This window comes from Thalassophryne amazonica, chromosome 7, assembly GCF_902500255.1.
Source record: "Thalassophryne amazonica chromosome 7, fThaAma1.1, whole genome shotgun sequence".
NCBI classification, from domain to species: domain Eukaryota; kingdom Metazoa; phylum Chordata; class Actinopteri; order Batrachoidiformes; family Batrachoididae; genus Thalassophryne; species Thalassophryne amazonica.
In genome coordinates this window covers 14,430,783-14,455,331 of record NC_047109.1, presented here as the reverse complement: position 1 = coordinate 14,455,331, position 24,549 = coordinate 14,430,783, and the positions used below count along the sequence as shown (strand labels likewise).

At 40.2% G+C, this 24,549-nt stretch overlaps 1 protein-coding gene across 1 annotated transcript in view; it reads right to left on the bottom strand.

The window, feature by feature from the left end:
• LOC117513646 (dolichyl-diphosphooligosaccharide--protein glycosyltransferase subunit STT3B-like) overlaps positions 1-22,429 on the bottom strand; it is a 123,395-nt gene extending 100,966 nt beyond the window's left edge. Inside the window, exon 1 of the mRNA XM_034173878.1 lies at positions 21,847-22,429. Within this exon, the coding sequence (XP_034029769.1) occupies positions 21,847-22,130 (284 nt within the window). The 5' untranslated portion in view covers positions 22,131-22,429. The remainder of the gene's footprint in view (positions 1-21,846) is intronic.
• Positions 22,430-24,549: the final 2,120 nt, after the last annotated feature.

The window sequence follows — 24,549 nt, the reverse complement described above, 5'->3', positions numbered from 1 at the left end:
TGGCTTTAAGAAACACTATAATAACAAAAGATTGTGGCAGTCAGTAACGGTTACTTTTTTAGACCAAGCAGAGGAAAAAAATATGGAATCACTCAATTCTGAGGAAAAAATTATGGAATCACCCTGTAAATTTTCATCCCCAAAACTAACACCTGCATCAAATCAGATCTGCTCGTTAGTCTGCATCTAAAAAGGAGTGAACACACCTTGGAGAGCTGTTGCACCAAGTGGACAGACATGAATCATGGCTCCAACACGAGAGATGTCAATTGAAACAAAGGAGAGGATTATCAAACTCTTAAAAGAGTAAATCATCACACAATGTTGCAAAAGATGTTGGTTGTTCACAGTCAGCTGTGTCTAAACTCTGGACCAAATACAAAACAACATGGGAAGGATGTAAAAGGCAAACATACTGGTAGACCAAGGAAGACATCAAAGCGTCAAGACAGAAAACTTAAAGCAATATGTCTCAAAAATCAAAAATTGTACAACAAAACAAATGAGGAACGAATGGGAGGAAACTGGAGTCAACGTCTGTGACCGAACTGTAAGAAACCGCCTAAAGGAAATGGGATTTACATACAGAAAAGCTAAACGAAAGGCATCATTAACACCTAAACAGAAAAAAACAAGGTTACAATGGGCTAAGGAAAAGCAATTGTGGACTGTGGATGACTGGATGAAAGTCATATTCAGTGATGAATCTCGAATCTGCATTGGGCAAGGTGATGATGCTGGAACTTTTGTTTGGTGCCTTTCCAATGAGATTTATAAAGATGATTGCCTGAAGAGAACATGTAAATTTCCACAGTCATTGATGATATGGGGCTGCATGTCAGGTAAAGGCACTGGGGAGATGGCTGTCATTACATCATCAATAAATGCACAAGTTTATGTTGATATTTTGGACAATTGAAAGGATGTTTGGGGATGATGAAATCATTTTTCAAGATGATAATGCATCTTGCCATAGAGCAAAAACTGCAAAAACATTCCTTGCAAAAAGACACATAGGGTCAATGTCATGGCATAGGGTCAATGTCAATGAGCAGATCTGATTTGATGCAGGTGTTAATTTGGGGGATGAAAATTTACAGGGTGATTCCATAATTTTTTCCCTCAGAATTGAGTGATTCCATATTTTTTTCCTCTGCTTGGTCTAAAAAAGTAACCGTTACTAACTGCCACAATCTTTTTTTTCTTGATTTCTTGTAGTGTTTCTTAAAGCCAGAAAGTTACCATTTGAAATGACTTTAGTTTTATGTCATGTCTGTGATCTGCTTTTTTTCTACAAAATTAAACAACTGAATGAACATCCTCTGAGGCCGGTGATTCCATAATTTTTGCCAGGGGTTGTAGTCAGAGCAGGTGTGCCATCTAGTGTTCAAGAAATGAAACTTCAGCCACTGACCCAACAAGACGGATGTACACCAGGTTTTGGTGCATACACAGGCTTTGTACATGAGGCCCCTGGTCACCAGGGTACCAACAAGAAAACATCTGTCATTATGAGTCGTTAGTTCTGGTCAGGTCAGTACAAGGACATTGCAGACTTTACTGGTAAGATCTTTATAATATATTAAATGTGTATCACAGTATCAAGGTTAATTTCCTATGGCACAGAAACTGTACCCCTTGCATTTTATGTATATTATAGCACACACCCATTAGGGCTGTAGTTATCAATTATTTTAGTAATCGAGTGTTCTACTGATTCTGGCAATTAATCAAATAAAAAGTACTTTTGTGTTTTTAAACATCAACAGTCCAGGGCCCTCCCTAAGCAATGGCACAATGTCACTGCGCCACCACAGTTTGTCAAATTTTGTATATCCCTTTGTTTTCCTGTGAAATTAATTATTTTTTCACATCTTTACAAGTTTTGGATCTTTCCCAGTGTCAGGCCCTCAGCCAAAGTCAGGCCAAAGTCTTGATATTTTGCAGAAATGGCGATGGGATGTGGCTTTTTCTTTTTTCTTTTCCCCAACTTGTAAAATTTAATCAAGGGGTTTTTTTTTTTTTATAAAAAGGTTGGTGGACTGGGTCCCTGCATGAATTTTTTTTATCCCTCTTTCTCTGCAATTCAGCAGATGCATTTCAGCTGGAGGTTGAACATGCAAGCCTCAGTCACTTTTTATTATTATTATTATTTTATTTAAGTTTCTGTATTTGTGAAGCATTGTGTGTTGCCCAAAAAGAGAAAATTAAAAAGCGAAACACAGGGTGAAGAGAAGAGTGACTATTCAGAGTGACTATTCATCTCTGAATAGTCACTCCCCACGTAGAGCGGAGAGCAGCCAGGGGACGAAACTGTTTTGTTTTTTTTAAAAAACAGAAACACACTGTGCTTTAAATGCATAAGATATTTCATTTGATCAGCGTGGACCGTCTTTCTCCTAAAAGGCTTTATTTAGTGTCACATTGGAAAGCTGTAGCTTTTGTGCTAAATGGCTTAGCGCTTACACGGCTAAAGTGCATGCTTCTGTTTTTCTTCTGTTTTTTTTCTGGGGACGTTACAGCGCCACACACAGACTTGGCATATGTTCCAAAACATTTTTTTTTTGTCATTTAAGTTTTTGTTATTTTAACAAGAAGAACATAAATACATAACATAAAAATAATATTTTACAGTGGCACATTTCAAGGATCAGCTCTGAGTCCTTTTCATGTTTGCAGTGGTGATGGACAGGTTGACGGATGAGATCAGACAGGAGTCCCCATGGACTATGATGTTTGCAGATGACATTGTGATCTGTAGTGAGAGTAGAGAGCAAGTTGAGTCTAGTCTGGAGAAGTGGAGATATGCTTTGGAGAGAAGGGGAATGAAAGTCAGTAGAAGCAAGACTGAGTACATGTGTGTGAATGAGAGGGAGCCCAGTGGAATAGTGCAGTTACAAGGAGTAGAAGTGGTGAAAGTAGATGAGTTTAAATATTTGGGGTCAACTGTTCAAAGTAATGGAGAGTGTGGTAGAGAGGTGAAGAAGAGAATGCAGGCAGGGTGGAGTGGGTGGAGAAAGGTGGCAGGAGTGATTTGTGACCGAAGAATATCAGCAAAAGTGAAGGGGAAAGTTTACAAGACAGCAGTGAGACCAGCTATGTTGTATGGTTTAGAGACGGTGGCACTAACAAAAAGACAGGAGGCAGAGCTGGAGGTGGCAGAGGTGAAGATGTTGAGATTCTCTTTGGGAGTGGCAAGAATGGACAAGATTAGGAATGAACATATCAGAGGGACAGCTCAAGTGGGACGGTTTGGAGACAAAGTCAGAGGTGAGATTGAGATGGTTTGGACATGTGCAGAGGAGGGACCCAGGGTATATAGGGAGAAGGATGCTGAGGATGGATCCACCAGGCAGGAGGAGAAGAGGGAGGCCAAAGAGGAGGTTTATGGATGTGATGAGGGAGGACATGCAGGTGGTTGGTGTGACAGAGGAAGATACAGAGGACAGGGTGAGATGGAAGCAATTGATCTGCTGTGGCGACCCCTAACGGGAACAGCCGAGAAACAAAGAAGAAGACATTTCAATTAAAGTACAGTAAATTCAGCAGAGTTAGATCCTTTTACAAATTCAAAAAAATACGTCCAAATCTGGCTTGTTTTATCCCGAGTGTCATGAATTTTTGATAACAGTTTCTCATATGAAGCAGTTTCTGTCATCAATCTAAGCCAGTCCTCTACTTGTGGTCTGTGGGGGCTTTTCCAGATTCGTAAAATTAAACATGCAGCAACAAGAAAACCAGTCACAGCAAACCTGTACGTTTCTATAGTGAATCCAGGAGGCACAAAAGATTTACCGCCAAGAAGACACATTTGCGGTGATGCTGGGATAGGTAAACCGACACATTTTTTCAAATACTTTACAACCTCTGTCCAAAATGAAGCCACCAGAGGGCACTCCCAGAATACATGAATATATGTACCAATGTCACAATTACATTTCCAGCAGGTGTCATTCTGTAATAAACCCATTTTGAATAATTTGGATGGTGTAAAATAAAATCGCTGAACAATTTTATAGTGAATAAATTTACTTCTCGCTTCCCTGGTGGCCCATCCTACATTAGAAACAACATCTTCCCACACATCTTCCTTAATAATAATATTTAAATCTTTTTGCCAGCTCAGTCTTAAACCTTCACATATTGCACCCTGGTTACTTAAAAGTTTCTTATAATGCGATGATGCAGTTTGCACATTATTTGATAAGTTTAGCCAGGCCTGTAATGTATTTTCTTTTTGCATATTGCTCAAATCAAAAACTGATCCTACACTACTTCTAATTTGAAAATATTTTATGTTCTACAACATTAAACGAAGCTTTGAGGCACAGAATTTGCCTCAAACATTTTTTTGTAATCAAATTATTCGAGTTACTCGACTAATCGTTTCAGCCCTACCTGGCATGCAGGGTTCTAGCTAGGACCATTTTAGTGCCAGGTAAATTATGTGATTGCAGCTTATAGCTATAGGGAAGCTATAGGGTTTTATACAACTAAAACATTATTGGCAAGCCTTATTTTAACTAATTTTGGGTGGTTTTCGATGCATTGAAAGGAAGAATAAACAAAAAAAATTACATTTATGTTGTAATATTTAAAAGATCAAAGTTCTTTTTTGCAAGTTTCTGTCAAAGCCGAAGTTAATGAATTAAATAACATTGAAAAGGTTGAAAACACATTAATATTTGATGGACATAGCATTTACTCGCTTCTTCAAAAATGACACACAGTAGCTTTTAATCCAGTGAAGCAGGCAGTTTTTCTGTCATCCTGACAGTTTTTGGGGGTTTTTTTTCCCAACATTTTTGAGTGTAATTGCATTACGTTTTCTTTTTAAACAATACAACACCTAACTGTCTTGTTTGAACAAGAGCTGAATCTGGACTGATTTGTCAAACCTGCTCATTTAAATGAAAAACTTTCTCAATCAGTTTATAACTTTCCTCTTTCACTGACGCTGTGCCCCTCCTCCTCTCCACCCCTCCTCCTGGTCTCTCTCTGACTCCCCCTCCCTCGCTGCGCATTCACGCCGTCTGCTGTTTATCAAACTCGGAGCCGTTTGAAAACACGAAACCTTTCAACTGTAAAATAAACTGTAAATTTCTGAATGTATGATCAGATATGGACACAGAAAGACCTCTGGATTACTTAATTTAGGATTTTGATCGCAGGTTTTTTTTTTCCCCTCAGATCAGAGCGCAGCAGAGACGCTGTTTTCAGCTGCTGCTGTTCACTGCACTGTAGCCACAGAACATGCTGACTCTCTGATCTCTGCTGTTTGTAATTTGATATAAAGAAATTGATAAGAAATATTTATTACTTTAATTATTGGTTTAAAACTGCAAAACTATGACTAAGCTTGAAATACAATTTAATTGGTACATTTTCAGCATCATTTCAGTTCAATTTTTAGAAATTCTATGCTGGGTGGCACATCCAATTTGAACCCGAGTGCTGGGCGGAAATGTGCAGTACCAGGCAGTGCCGCCCGGTCCTGCCCACCGTGACTAGAACCCTGCCGGCATGGCATAGAATATGGACCCGGTGAAAATCACCATTTCTAACTAAAACATTCAATCAGTATTACACAGTGTCCTAGTTTTACTCCTACAATATATATATAAAAATTTTTTTTAAATATTTAAAAAAAAATAAATGTTTACTTTAAAAAATAAATAAATAAGTAAAACTGAAAGGAGTAGCGTTTATTAAAAGGTGATTTTGCTTCCCCCTTAATGCATGGCAGAGCTGTTAACTTGTCAAACATTCAGAATGGATTGATTTTTAATCCCCTGGAGTCAACTGACATGGTGAAGCGTCAAAGTCACATGACCGAATTAAGATGATGTACCATCAAATAGACTACAGTTTCAGTCTTTGTTTGAATGTGTCTTGAAAGTGCGGACTTCAAGCTATATTACAGTTTTTAAATTGTGTTGATAGGCCTAGCAAAACCTGAATCATGATTAATAATTTACACCATGTTTGTTTCTGAATATTATATTATGGTCATGTTTGGTGTGTGTTTCATGCAGAAATGCCCTGCAAAAAAGGAGTTTCTCTTCCTTTTTCTATTCTCTCTCATCTGAGCAATTGCAAGGAGGAAAGAAAACATGAATTCCCCTTAATCATTAGTGGAAAAATGCATGATCTAAACCAATCAAAAATGATCACCAACCCACATATTTGGTTGCTGAGGAAGGAAAACACCGCGGGAGAAAGAGAGACACTGATGGCGATTAGAAAGTTTTGATGTTTGTGATATTTAGTGTGTTTGAAGTGTACAGTTAGTGTGTAGTAGAGTGTATTTAGCATGCAGTATAGTGTGGTTAGTGTGTAATGTCTTTTTATTCTGTGCATCAAAACAATGAGGTGACTTACGAATGTGGAGCAGGCCCTTCAGCTCTTTTTTGAGCTGGAAGCTCAGAGAGAGTTTGAGCCAGAGAGTGAGGATTCTGACGATGAAGTGGATGAACGCTCTCATTTTGGAAGAGGGGTGAGAGGACGAGGAGCCACGGACATGCGCACAGAGCGCTACACGGAAGTCTGCATGGTATCGAGAACCAGTTCCTTTCGGGTATCGTTAAGAAATGATTCGATCCACCGACATAAATAACCTTTTTGCTTAACGATTCCCTTATCGGTCCTTCAGAGTGGCCATTGTTTTTGGGGGTGTTTGTCAGGAAAATAATCATTTCTCTACATTGATTACAGACCCTGGAGCTGGTCTGTAATCAACTTTTCTGCAGCGTGGCTTTGCTTTGAACCAATTGAAGCAGTGCTTCGATCATTGCTTCGTTGGTTCATTTTTTTCTTTCGCTTCATCTTAATTTCCCCAGCTAAAATCCTAAAGAGCATATGGCTGTGAGTATTATTTACCTTTTTTTTATGTTAAACCGACCTGTTATGGTCTTCTGAAACAGTTGATGTATTTTGTAACTTACAAACAGGACCAATGCTAACATGTTAGCATGTCTATGGCATTTTCAATGTTAAAGTTAGCATTAAGCAGTGGCAGCTGTCAGCACGTCCGGGGTGCATTGGTTTCTGTATAATAAGCGTTTGTCGTCGTAAAAGAGTCAAATGTATTACAAATTGTAATTTTTTTTTGTTTATATATTAATAATAATAGCAACCACAACAATAATAGTAATAATAACTAATCTAATGAGTATATACAATTTTAGAGAAACAGACAAAAAGAACCTGAATAAAACAGAAAATATAAAACCAACTAACAATGAACATACATAAATAAATACATACAGAAATAAATAAGTGTTTCCTGTGAACACCTAGTGACTCTTACACCTCCATTTTATCCCTGTCTTATTTACAGTTTGTTTCGGTCAAACCATATTTTCAATGTGTTAATTTCTTCAGCGATTTCCTCCAGCACTATCTGCCAAACTAGAAAACTGCTGCATCCTATTAAGAGCAGAATACTACTGGAATGAATTTGAATAAGGAAAGATTTTTTTTGGGGGGGGGGGTTCCTCACCAAAATGGATGCTGCACTCACTGCAGTTTATTGTCTGGAATAGTCCCAGATTGCATTTCAGATCTTCGAGAATTTAAACATTTTCGTGCACGTGGTGTTGGGGGGTAATTTTGGGTTTCAGCTTTTTTTGTTTTTCACCACTTTCATCCCTGAATATGTCAATCGTAAGTCACTTTTGTGCGGATTAAAGTTACTAACTGGGACTCCTGTCTTGTTGCGAGAAAGAAACGAGAATCGTCCTCCGTTCTGTTCACACAGCTCCAAACACTGCGCGGCTCTCTGCCGAGTCAAGTTAGAATGATAGAGTCCAGTTGGAATTAATAACTTCAAAGCGAAACACCATTTTGTTTATTTTTATTTATGTCCAGAGATCAAGGATACAGTGACCAATTTCATATTTATTTGCTTTAAGACTCAATGAAATACATAGAAACCTGTAAAGCCTACTTTTAGTACAAAATTCACGAGGTATCGATAAGGGAATCGATAAGGAATTGGATCGATAAGCAGAATCGATAGATAAAATCTTATCAATACCCATCCCTACATCCCTAGTCTGCACAGAGGATGGGATGCCTCTACTTCCAGGTCCAGATCTCCGCTGGCTCAGCCAACAGAGCCACGACCCTGGAAGACAGAAGGATGCGGACACTGCCCCAGCAACAATAAGCAGGTCCCCGCCACAGAGAACATCAGGAGCACAGGTAGAGACACTTTCCCCCACAGTCCAAAAGACATTTTTCTATTGTTTTGTAACCACTGACACAGTCAGGACAATCTGCAGCAACACAGCAAAAATGCTGCAAAAAACAAGGAATTATGGAAGAAGTACAAATGGACTAGTTTTCTGGTCTTCTGATATACACGGTGTCACCGCCAAGTTTCCAAGAATGCTGGAGACAGAACCACATTTTATCTGTGTCCCTTCCAGCAAAAGTGATGACAAGAGACAGGTTCCGATCAATATTTATCCATCTCAGTGATGTGGATGAGGATGTAAAAAATAAAAAGAAGGGAACACCAGGCCATGACAAACTGTTTAGAGTCAGGCTTCTTTATGACAACATCCTCAGTGCCTGCCAGGCTTAATACCACCAGAGGAAAGAGCTGGCAGTGGGTGAATCGATGGTGGCAATGAAGGCAAAAAACTGGCATGACGTAATACACAAAGGACAAGCCAACTAAATGGGGCACGAAACGTTTTGTATTGGCTGATTCGAGCGGTGGCTACACCATCAGGTTCAGCATCTACACTGGGAAGACTGTGGGCTGTCTTGGCACTGGATACCATATTTTAGGGGCGCTGGGGAAAAATAAATAAATCGATTCACGTCCGAATTGCGATTCTGAATCGATCCAAAATGTCCAAGAATCGATTTTTAAAAAGCATTTGTTTAAACATTTGACATGACTTATGCAGTGTGCAAAATCAAAGTCAAGTACTTCGGAAACACTTCAAATCCGCAAGTCCACATGCTACGCCATCACCCAGAGCTAAAAGAAGTGGAGCAGCGGTCTCTGCCCACTACTGACCAGTGCTTCGCTAAACCGCCAGCCAACTCTGAACGAGCAAAGCAGATAATTTATATCTTTAGAATCACTTGATTAACCTTGTAAAGCTGCATTTTCTTAAACTTTTTTTAAGTAATATAACTATTTCTCAGAGCTCTTTCAATCGAAAATTGATTCTGAATCAAATCATCACCCCAAGAATCGGAATCGAATTGAATCGTGAGTTGTTGTAAGATTCAAATCCCTACCATATTTATATGCACAATTTTTATACCAGTTCCAAACTGTTCATGGACCTGGCCAACATGACATTTTAGAGCATGTGGCACACACAGAGAGAACAGAAAAGGATAACCCCAGAGGGAGAGCAAATGCTCTCAGAAACTGTGGAAGGAGACCTGTGAAGTGGAAGGACACCCAGGAGGTGTCTGTGTGCTCCATCATCCATCCTGCATTTTCAGGTGAGATGGTGCGGAGAAGGGCTAAGGACAAAAAGAATGGACACTGAACTATGAAAGACATTCTCTGTCCTACACCAATCATGGCGTTGACCTGTCAGACCAGCTTATTCAGTCCTACTCCACACAGAGAAAAACTGCTCGCTGGTAAAGGACCACGTTGCTGTACTTCCTGGACACTGCAATGACAAATGGCTTCATTGTGCACTGTGAGATGAGCAGTGCCAAGCAGGTGCAGCCAATGGCACACAAAGACTTCATGGTGGAGCGTCTGTGTCAGTTTTGTGTGTCTTCTTTTGACAAGGCAGGTATCCCCCTCAAAGCAGGAGAGAGGATCACATTCCTGTGCCCACTGCCACAGCCACAGATGCTGGCCAAAATGCCACCAAAGGCAGACTGCAAATTTTATTTAAAAATCATACATAAATTTTTTTTTTTTTTTTTTTTTTAGATTCTGTCTCTCACAGCTGAAGTGTACCTATGATGTGAGTTACAGACCTCTCCATTCATTGTAGGTGGGAAAATTTGTAAACTCAACTGGGGGTCAAATACTTATTTGCCTCACCCTACAGATATACGTATATCTCTCAATCAAGATTTACTTATAAAGAGCTTTACAGCACCAGATGGTGTCCGAAGTGCTTAACAGTAATAACACAGATTCACAAAAACAAAGCACATATACAATAAATTAAAAATAGCAAAATAGCGCAACATTTTATATTGCAATTGAATGTTGAGAAACATTGTTCTTAAACTGCTGGGCTATTTTTTCATGCAGTTGTTCACAAAGTGGTGATCCTCGCCCCATCTTTGCCTGTGAACGGCTGAGCCTTTTGGGGATGCTCCTTTTATATCCAATCATGACACTCAATTAGTGTCCTCAGTTCCTCAGGCAGGTGTGTATCAGAGGGTGATTCATGACCCCCTCAGATTTGTGCCAAAAACATTTTTATGGGTAGATGTATGTTAGAAAGGAACAAAATCTATTTTTTTTTATATCCTTGATAGGTTCTGCTTTATATATATATATATATATATATATATATATATATAAAAATTTGGGGTCAAAATGAGCTAAAATAACAAAAATCACAAAATTTAGGTTTTCGAATGCTCATATTTCCGTGTGCCCTTAGTGAGTCAAACTGATTTTCATTTATGTTCGTCTATCGGGTATGGACTCTCCAAAAAACACACACACACACACACACATATACATACATATACACTTTATTTTACTCTTTGTCGCATTGGAAAGCGGTAGCTTTAAGAGCTAAATTATTAGCTGTTATGCTGCGTTCACACCGGGCGCGACATGAGCGACAGCAGCAACAGGTTGCCATGTAATCCCTATAGAACAACGCGTTTTGGCGCCAAGTCACGCAGCGCGACGCGTTGGACGCGAATGAAGCAACGCGAGTGAAGCGATTGAGCGATTGGCGCCTTTGTGGCGCGATATTGCGTCGCATCACGTCGCGTTGCCCTCCTCCCCAAGTTGAAAAATCGGAACATTTTCGTCTCATCGCGCCGCGATGACCAATCAGGGACTGAATATGTAGTGACATGGAGATGTCTGGAGTTTGACTGAAGATGTGAACATGTCCTGTATCTGGTGTCTCTTTTGTCCTTTATTTCATAATTATGACAGTTTTTGGAGCGAGCAGAAGCCCTGCAGCAGCGGGAGCGGAGTTTCTTTTTCTTTACGTGCGCGCGCGAGATTATTTTACTTATTAACTACACAGATGTATAATAAAACAAATGTTGACTGGTTTCTAAACACAATTATGACAGAATTGTTGGGGGAAGAGTGAGGAGCAGCCCCGCAACAGGCAGCAGAGTTTCTTTTTTTTTTTTTTTATATTGTTTACATGTGTGCACGTGAACGGGACAGGAGGTCCTCAAACTGGGTCCCACAGAGGTGGAAGCACCGCTGAAAGCGGTCGTCATCCAGACGCAGCTCCTGCAGCAAATAATGATACTCCCTGAATTGGGAACGTCTCATGACGTTTGTCAGCTTTCCACAACAACTCGCTCCGTGTGATCAAGGTCTGTCATGTTAACTTGACTGACAACCGGAGCCGGCAAGCGGAATGGAAGCTCCTCCTATTTGATGACGCACCGGGGCAAATTTTCGCAGCAAAAGCAGAGCGACACACCGGGCGATGGTGGCACGTCCGTCGCCACGCGACCCCCGCAAATTTGTAGTGTCTGATCGCGCCCGGTGTGAACGTGGCATTACACGGTCTGAGCGCATGCTCTAGTCTTCTTCTGTTTTTCTGGGGACATTTCAGCACCACACACAGGCCTGGCATATGTACTACAATGTTAAACTAAGCTTCAAGGCACAGAATTTGCCTCGATCACTTTTTTTTTAATCGAATTATTCAAGTTATTCAAGTAATCGTTTCAGCCCTAGTTTGAACATTAAATATCTTGTCTTTGTGGTGTATTCAATTGAATATAGGTTGAAGAGGATTTGCAAATGGGTCAGTCCATCTCAAATCACCCAAAAAGAAAAAGGAAAAAAAAAAATGGCATTTTTAAACCTCACCCCCTCCAATTTTTATGAAATTTGGTATATAGGTAACACATAGCCAGAAACTTTTTCGCGAAAAAGGGTGCAGCCGGCAAATTTCAAATTACTGTAACTCAGCAACCACTGGTCCAATTTTTTTTAAGACATTTCTGTAATGGGGAGAACCTAAGGAATGTGGCATTGTTTTGTGCATTTCGGGTACTTTTTGTTGGATGACTTTTTGACCTATATTTTGACCCTAAAATTGACACTGAGGGACACGCCCGACCACTTCGGCCTCAGTATGAAAAATGTAGCCCTATATGCCAACTACAACATATAAAAAAAAAAATTGGAGGGTTTTTTTTTTTTATTTTCTTGTGGAAGTTTTCATACCCATTTCTTCAGAGATCCATTCAGTGTCCATTCTGTATACTTCAGTACATTTATATACATGGTGTCTCAAGTTGATGTATTCCACAAAATATTGCCCGTCAAGTTAAAATTTGAAATTCTGGCTTTTCCGGCTATGAGTTACCTATATACCAAATTTCATGAAAATTGGAGGAGGTGGGGTTTAATTCACTGGTTGATCTGAGATGGACTGACCCAAAACAATGTATTGTGTTTTATTTACATTTCACACAACATCCCAACTTCATTGGAATTGGGGTTCTACACAAGAGACATATTTCTCTCAAATATTGTTCATAAATCTGTCTAAATTTGTGTGTGACATATCAAGATGCTGATTACACACCATGATTATTGCACAAGTGTGCCTTAGGCTGGTCACAATAAAAGGCCACACTGAAATGTGCAGTTTTATAGGCTGGTCACAATAAAAGGCCACAATGAAATGTGCAGTTTTACTTTATTGGGGCGAGTCTCAGGGAGTCAGAAATCCAGTCAGTATCTGGTGTGACCACCATTTGCCTCACGCAGTGCAACACATCTCCTTCACATAGAGTTGATCAGCAGCCAGACTTCATCGAATTTGAGCATTTGCCCACTCAAGTCAGTTACAATGAGGAACTGCAGTCAGGTCGAGACCCCAGTGAAGATGACGAGCATGCAGATGAGCTTCCCTGAGATGGTTTCTGACAGTTTGTGCAGAAATTCTTTGGTTCTGCAAACCGATTGTTGCAGCAGCTGCCTGGGTGGTTGGTCTCAGACGATCTTAGAGGTGAACATGCTGAACGTGGAGATCCTGGGCTGGTGTGGTTACACGTGGTCTGCGGTTGTGAGAACGAATAGAAGTACTGCCAAATTCTTTGAAACACCTTTGGAGACTACTTATGGTAGAAAAAAAAGAACATTCCATTCACAGGCAACAGCTCTGGTGGACATTCCTGCAGTCAGCATGCCAATTGCACGCTCCCTCAAAACGTGAGACATCTGTGGCATTGTGCTGTGTGATAAAACTGACATTTTAGAGTGGCCTTTTATTGTAGCCAGCCTAAGGCACGCCTGTGCCTTATTATGCTGTCGAATCAGCTTCTTGATATGCCACATCTGTAAGGTGGGATGGATTATCTCAGCAAAGGAGAAGGGCTCACTACCACAGATTTAGACAGATTTGTGAACAATATTTCAGGAAAAGTGGTCTTTTGTGTATATGAAAATGGCATGAATGCCTAATCTATGCCCTCCTTTTAACTAGGGGAGATAAAAATGTTGCCTCTGCAATAACTGTTGACCTCCTGAAGGTTAAAGGTTAGAATGGTTGACAAAATCATCACATAATGTATTGTGGTAAAATTCAGCTCAATAACAAAAAGTGTTGGACATTTATACACAGTATGGACTGAGATAACTACACAGCAAAAAAATTAACACCAACACTGTCTGCAGATCAAAGTGCACAATCATTTCATGCTGCAAAGCATTGCTGTTTGCCACCGGGACCAAAATCAAGGTAAGCAACACACAAAAAAAAAAAAAATGTTTGAGATATCGGTGGTGAGGAAAGCACTAAATAGATTGAGAGAGAGAGAGAGAAGAACCAGTGAGAGGGGGTCAAAAATTATAAAAGCCAACTCGCATCTTTCTCTATAGCTGAGAAAATCAGTTAGTGAAACAACAAAATAAAGCCAAAGAGGCACTGGTGTCCAAACAGAGATTAACAAAACTTGGCCCCACTGAAGTCCCAAGCACTTAATTTGTAATAAAACAAAGACAAATACATTGTTAATCGGGTATTAAAAGTGTCTTCATTCCTGGTTTTCATTTTCATTTCTTGAACTGACTGAGTCTATGTACATCTTTGCAGACATGTGGCCTTCATTTGTAATCATAAAATGTTATCAAGTTTAATCTGACAATTCCTGTCTGTATTCACCTTATTCAGGAAGTCAGGGTGGGCGGCTCCATTTTGTCAAACAACTTCTGGTTTGTCACTGCTTCTAATGATTATCTACGTGGGAACACAATAGGCTAGAAGTACCCCAACATGAGCAGCATTAATTGTTCAGTTAGTGGGTGCCACAATAACTGGAAAAAGAGGAAACTATTTCAGAACGATGTTTTGACATGGAAAGGAGAGATCTGAGTGCTGTGGACGAGCATTTAACTTGTTCCCTCCTCCATTGAAAAGACGAGGATCTCCATTGCTGGCTAAAAGCGCTGAATTTGAAAAATCCAAACGTCCCTATGGCTGTTCTTTTCATTTTATGAAGAAAAAACCCACACCACTGAATCCTTACCCAGAGAAATTATTGGACTATAACGCTCCATTGAAGAAGCCACGGCGGATGCTAATGAAATAAACAGGTAAGCTGTGTTTGTAGCATTAGCTGCTATCTAATTTACGCATTTTCTGGTGTTTGATACAACCAAACACTGCATGAAATAACACCATATGTACAACCCCTGGCAAAAATTATGGAATCACTGGCCTCGGATGATGTTCATTCAGTTGTTTAATTTTGTAGAAAAAAAAGCAGATCACAGACATGACACAAAACTAAAGTCATTTCAAATGGCAACTTTCTGGCTTTAAGAAACACTATAAGAAATCAAGAAAAAGATTGTGACAGTCAGTAACGGTTACTTTTTAGAACAAGCAGAGGAAAAAAATATGGAATCACTCAATTCTGAGGAATAAATTATGGAATCACCCTGTAAATTTTCATCCCCCAAACTAACACCTGCATCAAATCAGATCTGCTCATTGACATTTACCCTATGCCATGACATTGACCCTATGTGTCTTTTTGCAAGGAATGTTTTCACAGTTTTTGCTCTATGGCAAGATGCATTATCATCTTGAAAAATGATTTAATCATGCCCAAACATCCTTTCAATTGTCCAAAATATCAACGTAAACTTGTGCATTTATTGATGATGTAATGACAGCCATCTCCCCAGTGCCTTTACCTGACATGCAGCCCCATATCATCAATGACTGTGGAAATTTACATGTTCTCTTCAGGCAGTCATCTTTATAAATCTCATTGGAACAGCACCAAACAAAAGTTCCAGCATCATCACCTTGCCCAATGCAGATTCGAGATTCATCACTGAATATGACTTTCATCCAGTCATCCACAGTCCACGATTGCTTTTCCTTAGCCCATTGTAACCTTGTTTTTTTTTCTGTTTAGGTGTTAATGATGGCTTTTGTTTAGCTTTTCTGTATGTAAATCCCATTTCCTTTAGGCGGTTTCTTACAGTTCGGTCACAGACGTTGACTCCAGTTTCCTCCCATTCGTTCCTCATTTGTTTTGTTGTGCATTTTTCGATTTTTGAGACATATTGCTTTAAGTTTTCTGTCTTGATGCTTTGATGTCTTCCTTGGTCTACCAGTATGTTTGCCTTTAACAACCTTCCCATGTTGTTTGTATTTGGTCCAGAGTTTAGACACAGCTGACTGTGAACAACCAACATCTTTTGCAACATTGCGTGATGATTTACCCTCTTTTAAGAGTTTGATAATCCTCTCCTTTGTTTCAATTGACATCTCTCGTGTTGGAGCCATGATTCATGTCAGTCCACTTGGTGCAACAGCTCTCCAAGGTGTGATCACTCCTTTTTAGATGCAGACTAACGAGCAGATCTGATATGATGCAGGTGTTAATTTTGGGGATGAAAATTTACAGGGTGATTCCATAATTTGTTCCTCAGAATTGAGTGATTCCATATTTTTTTCCTCTGCTTGGTCTAAAAAAGTAACCGTTACTGACTGCCACAATCTTTTGTTATTATAGTGTTTCTTAAAGCCAGAAAGTTGCCATTTGAAATGACTTTAGTTTTGTGTCATGTCTGTGATCTGCTTTTTTTCTACAAAATTAAACAACTGAATGAACATCCTCCGAGGCCGGTGATTCCATATTTTTTGCCAGGGGTTGTATATTAACGTTACATAATCTTGGCATTACGGTGACACTACGTGGCGGGTAGTACTTTAACTTGATTGTGCTTTTATACAAGCTTCAGTGGTGCTGTGCGGTGTGAAGCTTGTAGTTCCTCATAGCCAAACCATCTGCGCCGAGTGACAACACAAAGTAGTTAAAAATAATCGAGGGCCACTTTTTCATGTCATCTTCCCCACTCTGTTATGACCCGTGGGTGAACCAGAGTCGATCCCTTTGAGCTTTTCAAAAAGGTTTTTGTTTCTACCCATGGAATATCTTCCGTTGTTCTATATTGAAAACACTGCTCACCAGAAGTCCTAAGGCAAAACTTAAATGCCTCTGTTGTAAAAGTGGGCGGGACTGAATAAGGTGAATAGGACCAGTAGAAGACAACTTGTCACATGTTCAACAGAACAATTTGACTGTCCAGAATGGCCAGACAAACATTACTGCCAAGACTAGACACACAATGCAAGATAAAGTATACTTTATTGTCCCCAAAGAGGAAATTCATCTTGGGCTCCGGTCACTGGATCACATAAAAATATTGTACTACACAGCAACAGTCTAAATGATCACACAAACTGTATTCAATAATATACAAACAATTCATATTTATGAGTGCAATGGCAATATTTGTATGAGTTGAATGGAACAGTCTAGCAGTCTTTGGCTTACACAAACAGAAAACATTTATTTTATTTAAATACAGTCAAGGCAAAGTCCACATGTTGCAGATGGCTTCCTCGTATCATGGGTGGATTCTTATAAAAAAGGAAGTACAGTCAAAATGGAGCAAAATGTATGGATGTATGGGGAGGTGATAGTCTAGTGGTTAAGTGTTAGGCTTAAGACCAGAGGATCCTCAGTTCAAAACCCAGCCTGACTGGAAAATCATTAAGGGCCCTTGGGCAAAGTCCTTAATCCCCTAGTTGCTCCTGGTGTGTAGTGAGCACCTTGTCTGGCAGCACCCTGACATCGGTGTGCAAGTGTGTTTGTGTGAATGGGTGAATGTGAAGCATAATTGTAAAGCTCTTTGAGAGTCTGATGCAGATGGAAAAGTACTATATATATATATATATATATATATATATATATATATATATATATATATATATATATATATATATATATATATATATATATATAAATGCAGTCCATTTAACCAAACTGCATGAAAAATCACAGACTACAGCCTGGGTCACACCATGACAGATAAAGGAATCAGTCTGTGATCATTTTTGTCTTAAAAAAGCAGGGCTCGACATAGCCATATGCCCGCTGGCCAGGCGCCAATTCGGCCCACTTTCAGGCCAGTACAATTTATCAAATGATGACCCGCTCGGGCCACTACAAAAATATGCAAAATTCTATTTATTTTACCATATTTTGCGGCGGCAAAGTCGAATTTCTTCACATCTCCGTGTCATCAAACTTCATCGAGTCCACCATGTTTGTTTTGGTCTTCTTCTTTGTTTGTTTGTTTTGGTCTTGCACCACATCCCGCATCTCGGGTCGGGTATCATTAAGAAATGATTCGATCCACCAATATCAATAGTCTTTTTGCTTAACGATTCCCTTATCAGTCCTTCAGAGTGGCTGTTGTTTTTGAGGGTGTTTGTCAGGAAAATTATCATTTCTCTACATTGATTACAGACCATGCAGCGGGTCTGTAATCAACCGCTTCTGCAAAGCAACTGCACTGTGAAGCATGAACCAATGGTTCGATCCGCTGGGTCGTTGGACTTTATCTTAATTTTTCCCCGCTAAAACCCTAAAGAGCATATGCCTGTGAGTAATATATATCCTTTTATGTTAAACCGAACTGTTACGGTCTTCTGAAAGAGTTAATAGATGTATTTTATAACTTAAAAACGGGACAGATGCTAACGCGTTAGCATGTCTAGAGTATTTTCAATGTTATAGTTAGCATTAGCTGTTGGCATTTCAGCACATTTGTGTGCATTTGTTTTCTGTATAATAATTAATGGCTCAGCACTTGTTGTAAAAGAGTCAAATGTATTAAAAATTTTTTATTTTTTTATTTATAAATTATTAATAATAATAATAGTAATAGCGACAACAACAGCATTAATAGTAATAACTCTTCAGAAGCGGCAAGTCTGTTTCTTAACTCCTCTCAAAGCCAATATAATATGTCAATCTTGACTGTGAGTCACTTTTGTGCAGTTTAAAGTCGCTAAGTGGGATCTTGTCTTGTTGCAGTCAAGAAACGAGAATCGTCCTCCGTTAGGTTGGCACAGCTCCAAACACTGCGCGGCTCTCTGCTGAGACAGAGTCCAGTCTGAATTAATAACTTCAAAATGAACTGCCGCTTTAAATAAAATGACACCTCTTTCCAAATGCTGTAATACAGAAAATAAACTACAATCGACTAAAATGTTTTTTTCCTCCCAAAATGAGTGTCCGAAAGGAAATGCTTTTGACAAAAACTACAGATTCTGTTTATTTCTATTTATATTCAGAGATCAAGGATCCACCACGTAGAGTTTATTTAGGTCCAGAGTTTAAGGATCCAGTGACCAATTTCATATTTATTTACTTTAAAGACTCAAAATGTTGTTGACATAGAAAACCTTTAAAGCCTACTTTTAGTACACAGAAAATTCACAAACGGTATCGATAAGGAATCAGATCGATAAGCGGAATCGATAGATAAAATCTTAGCAATACCCATCCCTAACCACGCTCCATGCCCCCGCACAATCTTGCGCATATCGAAATGTATGTTGTCGATGCGTGGAGCGTGTGTTTGGCCGTTTCCGTCACCAATCTTCGGCAATGTACGTTAGCATCTTTAAATGCACAGGAAGCTGCAAGAAACGAAGACGAACAAGATGCAAATCTAACAGAACGCTTTGAAATTAGAATTGAAATATGCTTAAACTACATCCAACCAAACCCGGACAACAACCAGGAAAGAGTTTTGCTAAAGGAATTGGCCAGAAGAGGAAGCTTAGTGATGATGAGTTAAGGGAGAGAGACAGGCTATACGTAAGAAACAAGAGAAAGTGAGGTTTTGTGCCGACCTGGCCACAGAAATGGCCGTGGCTTGGTCATAACCAAGAGAAGAATGAGGTTTTCTGACAAATCTGCAGGGGCTATCTGTCGTATGATGACAAGTAAGTAAAGTATATGCTTGGTCCTGGTAGACCCTGGCTGTTTTGAAGCTAGTTTAAAAGTCTAACCAGCTTGCCTTTGTGGAAACCCCAGGGTGACATTAGCAAAGGAGCCAAGCATATTTTTTTCAATTTTTAGATCTATAACTCCAATCCAAACAAGCCATACTTTTTAGTTTGATATGGACCTACATCTGTATTTTACATTTCTGACTGTGAGTTAGCCAACTCTGAGGGTTGCTTAAAAAATGCCCTCTAAATTTTATGGAAGTCACTATTTTTTTACACTTGAGAATGCCCTCTGATAATTTTTTTTTTTTTAATTTCATGGTCCATAGATTATTTTATGGTTTTTCTGGATTGGTTTATATTATATAGGCAGTTTTATTTGCAGGATTACAAGGTGGAATATCATGAACTCTTGCGTGCAAAACCATAGGCCAGTGCTCCTACACTGTGGGCCACTAAGTTCTAAATTTTACTTTTTTAGTGGGGCAAATTGGTTCATGTCAAGCCCTGAAAAGTCTTTTTCCCATCCGCAAAATGACTTCCTTGTCAACTGATGTCTGAGAAGTCCGTCAAAAGGTTTTATACGGGTGCAGAAATTTGAGTAGACATCAAGCAGAGAGCTTTCATGCTGCCTGCATGTTTGTTTACCATTTTGTCCTCTACTTGTCATTTACTTTTATGATATTCATGCATTCATATCCTGTGGCTGTCCGATGCTTCACATTGGGCTTCTGACTGGCCAAAGCTAGAGCACGGGGTGTGAATTCTGCACAAGCAGACAGAGGACCATTAACGACACAGCAACATGTAGCGCGGCAGTTCATTTAGCCAAGTTCACTGAAGAAAAAGACAGTGCAGTTGTGTGCATTTTTTTTTTTTATCTGGACATCAAGAGTGTGTTCTGAATTCTCTCGGCAAGGAGGTGGTGCAGCTTGTTTGATGTCCTCACTGCTGTAGCCACAATGAATACCAGCACAGCTATCAGAGCAGGAACATAGTGAGGAAACATAATATCATGATCCTTGAGCAAACCAGATTCTATCCACATTTGTGGACAGAACTCGGCAAATCCCACTCAAATCCTGCTACTCCCACCTCACACATATGTCTTGAAACCGGGAAAACCATCCTGCTTGAATGCAGCTCAACATCATCTGTCCATCAGAGCCCCAAACCACAGGAGACCAACAGACTGAGCGATATTGCCACCAGACAAAATATTCAATTGCATAAGTAATACATTTGCTCTATCCATCACAGTGTGACAACGGCTTATTTTTCTACACAACAGGACAACTAATCAATGCCATGTGACAAACAAGCCACAAATCAAGTGCCCAGGATGTATTTAGACATAATAAATGACAAAACAACCAAGCCATAATATTCCAGAGTGTGGGCCACACCTAGCCCGTGTGCAATGGATCAATTGTTACAGACAGCAAGTTCCTAATCTGATATCGGTCCATTCAGATTTATATCAAACTGCAAGCTTCATTCAGGAGTTTATGATAGTTTCTAAAAAAACAGTAGTACAGTACAAGCTTCTACCTGCTGGCTGTGCACTCGTGAACAAACTGCAAAGTGGCTATGTCTACATAGCTGTACTAATACAAAAATCTATTTGTACATGGTGCAGTTGTGTTAATCTCGAATTCACAAATCTCAAATTCTATTTGTACGTAGTGCTGCCTTGTTATGGTTAGTGGGTAACATAATTTAGAACTCTATATCACGATACTCCTCATGATGTCATCAATCTGGTCACGTGGGTTTACTGATGATCTGGAAGCCTACAAAGAGCTTCGTTATAGGTTAGCACAGAGAAATATATTGCTTTTGCGGTACTATCTAGGTTTCAAATGTATTCAGAGACCGCCGAATCACTTCCTGAACTTGAAGACATCATACTTTTTTCTGTCATGTTAATTTACACGCGTTCTTGCCAACCACGTCAATGCACATGCTTGTGACATCAATGCTTATAAACAAGAAGTACCACTATAGCAAATACATGTACAAGTACGAGCCTCATGATCATGTGACCTATTCTGACCAATGACAGAGACGCTACATACCAATACAAGTTGTAGGGATAGAGCCAAGGTGTTTGAAAAATGTTTCAAACATAATTTGAAGGAACTGTTCCGGCTATTACTTTATTTTCTGATTCTGGTTGCTAAACTGGAGATCCCCCCCGCCTCTTTAACAATGAATGTGTTTGGCTCTGGAAAATGTCAGAGACGAAATAAACTTAAAAAATAGTATTAACTGAATCACACAGACTTGATGGCGAATAGGTTTCCTTGTTAAACCACAAACTTTGTTCACGTAGCGTGACAGAAGAACTCACCAGGGGTCGAACTCGTGGATGATGCTCTCGAAGCGGATGACAGCGAACAGCCTGGAGCTGAAGCCGGCCAGCCAGGCCAGGAAGAGGACGGTGAAGGAGAGCAAGGACTGCCAGCCGGCTGGCTGCGACAGGCCGCCGGACAGACCGCCTCCTCCTCCGCCGGACAGACCGCCTGCTCCGCCGGGCACCGCCGCCGCGCTGCTGCGCCCGTTCCCCGCGTACGTCGCTCCGGAGTTCAGCGCAGATTTGTGTTTGCTGTCGGAAACCTGGTGATGCTCCGCCATGTTCTACGTCAGTCCCGTCGAGGCAAACGAGAAGCCAGTGTGAAAAAGCCGCCTTCTTCCGTCTTTTCGCCACGCTCCGTGTCCAAAAACCACTTCCACCACCTTCCTGACGCGCCCCCGAACTCCGGCTGGAAACCCGAACTTTCCGACGGTCGCCCTGAAGTAGTCAAGTGTGCTCAGAGAGGACTCACATATTCGCACGGTCGGTAACTGCTGCTGCGGACTGGAAAATACACACACGCGGCTGGAGCGGTGCGTCCTTCCTTCCTTCTTTCCTCGGAGCTGGACGGGGAGGCGGGAGCAGGAAGAGCCGTCAGCCTGTCACAGCCAGACAGGTAGAGCCAACGGAGACACGCTCCCAAAGGAAGCCAATCACAAGAAAGAGCGGGCCTACCAGACAGGTGTCGCGACCAATGAGAGAACAGAACTCCGAACTGAACACGCTCCACCGCGAGAGTCCGGGCCTGCGCTGTCAGAGGAGCACAAAGCAGCCGGGGTCCCCGGGCTGAAGCCCCCTCAACCCGCATCCACACTGCTCATTGAGCCGCTCTCGTTGGAGCGACATCTCTGCTATTTTGGCATTGTGGAAAAGCTCGCCGGACTACTTTCGCATGACCCAGCACTGAATGAGAAGATGCTCATTTAGGCGTAAAAACACACGAGATACACAAGTTCTTGTGCCAGATACACTCCTTATGTTTTTGTTACCCATGAAAACACACTGTCATCGCAAATACAGCATTGTTTGGGAACTACTTTTTGCGCAGGAATTCATCAAGCACGTGGCCACGGGTGCGTACTAACATACAAAAAACTGTATGGTTGTTCGCCAAAACCAGTGTCCACTTTTAGCTTGCCATAAGCTAGTGGCGTGTGTGAGAGTATGTCACACAGTCTGACAAAATCACTCATGAGTCATGACTAAATATAAACAAACACAAAACATCAATATATAAAATAAAATGGATAGCAGTGGCAGTGATGTAACACTTAAAAACGGCTCAAAAACAAACCTGTCAACACAGGTGAGCTGTACAGAATCTCATGTTTTGTTTTAATTTATTTATTGTAATTGTTTGTTGCTGTGTGTGTCTGGTGACTACAGACACACAGCTTTTAGCTAAATCTGGCATATTTACACCAAGGCATGAAAATGTACAAATTGCATTGTCCTCATCAAATAAACGATAAATAAATAAATAAAAGCATGTTTCCCACTAAGGGTCTCTACCAGGTCAAGGTATTATCAATATTCCCATCTCCATATTTTCAGTATATCAGCACAGGATGTGGAGAGCCTCAGAGCTGTTAGTGTGTTGTTTTGTGTAGCAGCTCCAAGCTGAAAAAACAGTTTGCACCTTCTGATCGTGTTTCACATCGCAGTGATGACACAACAAACAAGTAGCACACCCACAGTGAGTTTTAGAAGTTTATTTAAGCTTTCCTTTCTTTTAAAGTTTGCACATGTCCTGTGGTTGTGTTAGTACAAAGCTGATAGCAGGTTAAAAACAGAACAGCAGCACACCTGCAAAGGGGTTAAAAAATAACAAGCAAGGAAAGGAAAAGTTCCCCGCGGTTCTGCCAAGCACAACAATCTGGTGCAACAAATAATAGAGATAATTTTAGCCATGTCATTGTATATTTGATGTCCCTTTTGTTAAGGTGTAAGTTTGCATTGCATAGTGTTTGTGGTCATCATTCATTTTCAATGAATTTGTGACATTCATGACACTCAAGTGAATTCAGATTCAGAAAACTTTATTTACCCCAAGGGGCAATTCAGTTTGCAGTCATGGGTTTCAGCAAAGGACGTGACATTATCACACACACAAACATACCCTATATTGCACAAGAATGTTACAAAACAGGATAAAACATCAGCCAAGAATGATAATAAAAAAGGTGATAGCATGTCATATCACTGTAATGTTCTGGCACACTATATACACTATAAGTTATATAGGGTGTCCCCAAAAAATATACAACATTTAAAACACTCGGTTTGATCCTTAAATGCTACAAACTTAATCACTTATGTTTCTTTTTTACTTGCAGAGACCCTGAAGTTTATGTTGATGCCAAGCATCGATGCATTGAAGGAAAACATCTGCCGAGAAATCTGAAACGTTCCTCAGGACACTTTCCCCAAAGCGTTTGCAGGCCGTAATTGGCCAACACAGGGCCTACATTGAACATGTTGTCTAAGAGACTGACAAAATGCAGGGCCAATATTGACACTGGTATGAAAAACTTCAACCTTTCAGCTTTCTATCCAGCCATAAATTTATTTCCTAGACATGTGCTTTGACCATTTTCTTTGCTGATAAAATGTTGCATATTTTTTCGGGACACCTGATATGTAAATATACATATATCTGGCTTGGAAACTCTACAAAGCTCTACATCTCTCCAAATCATG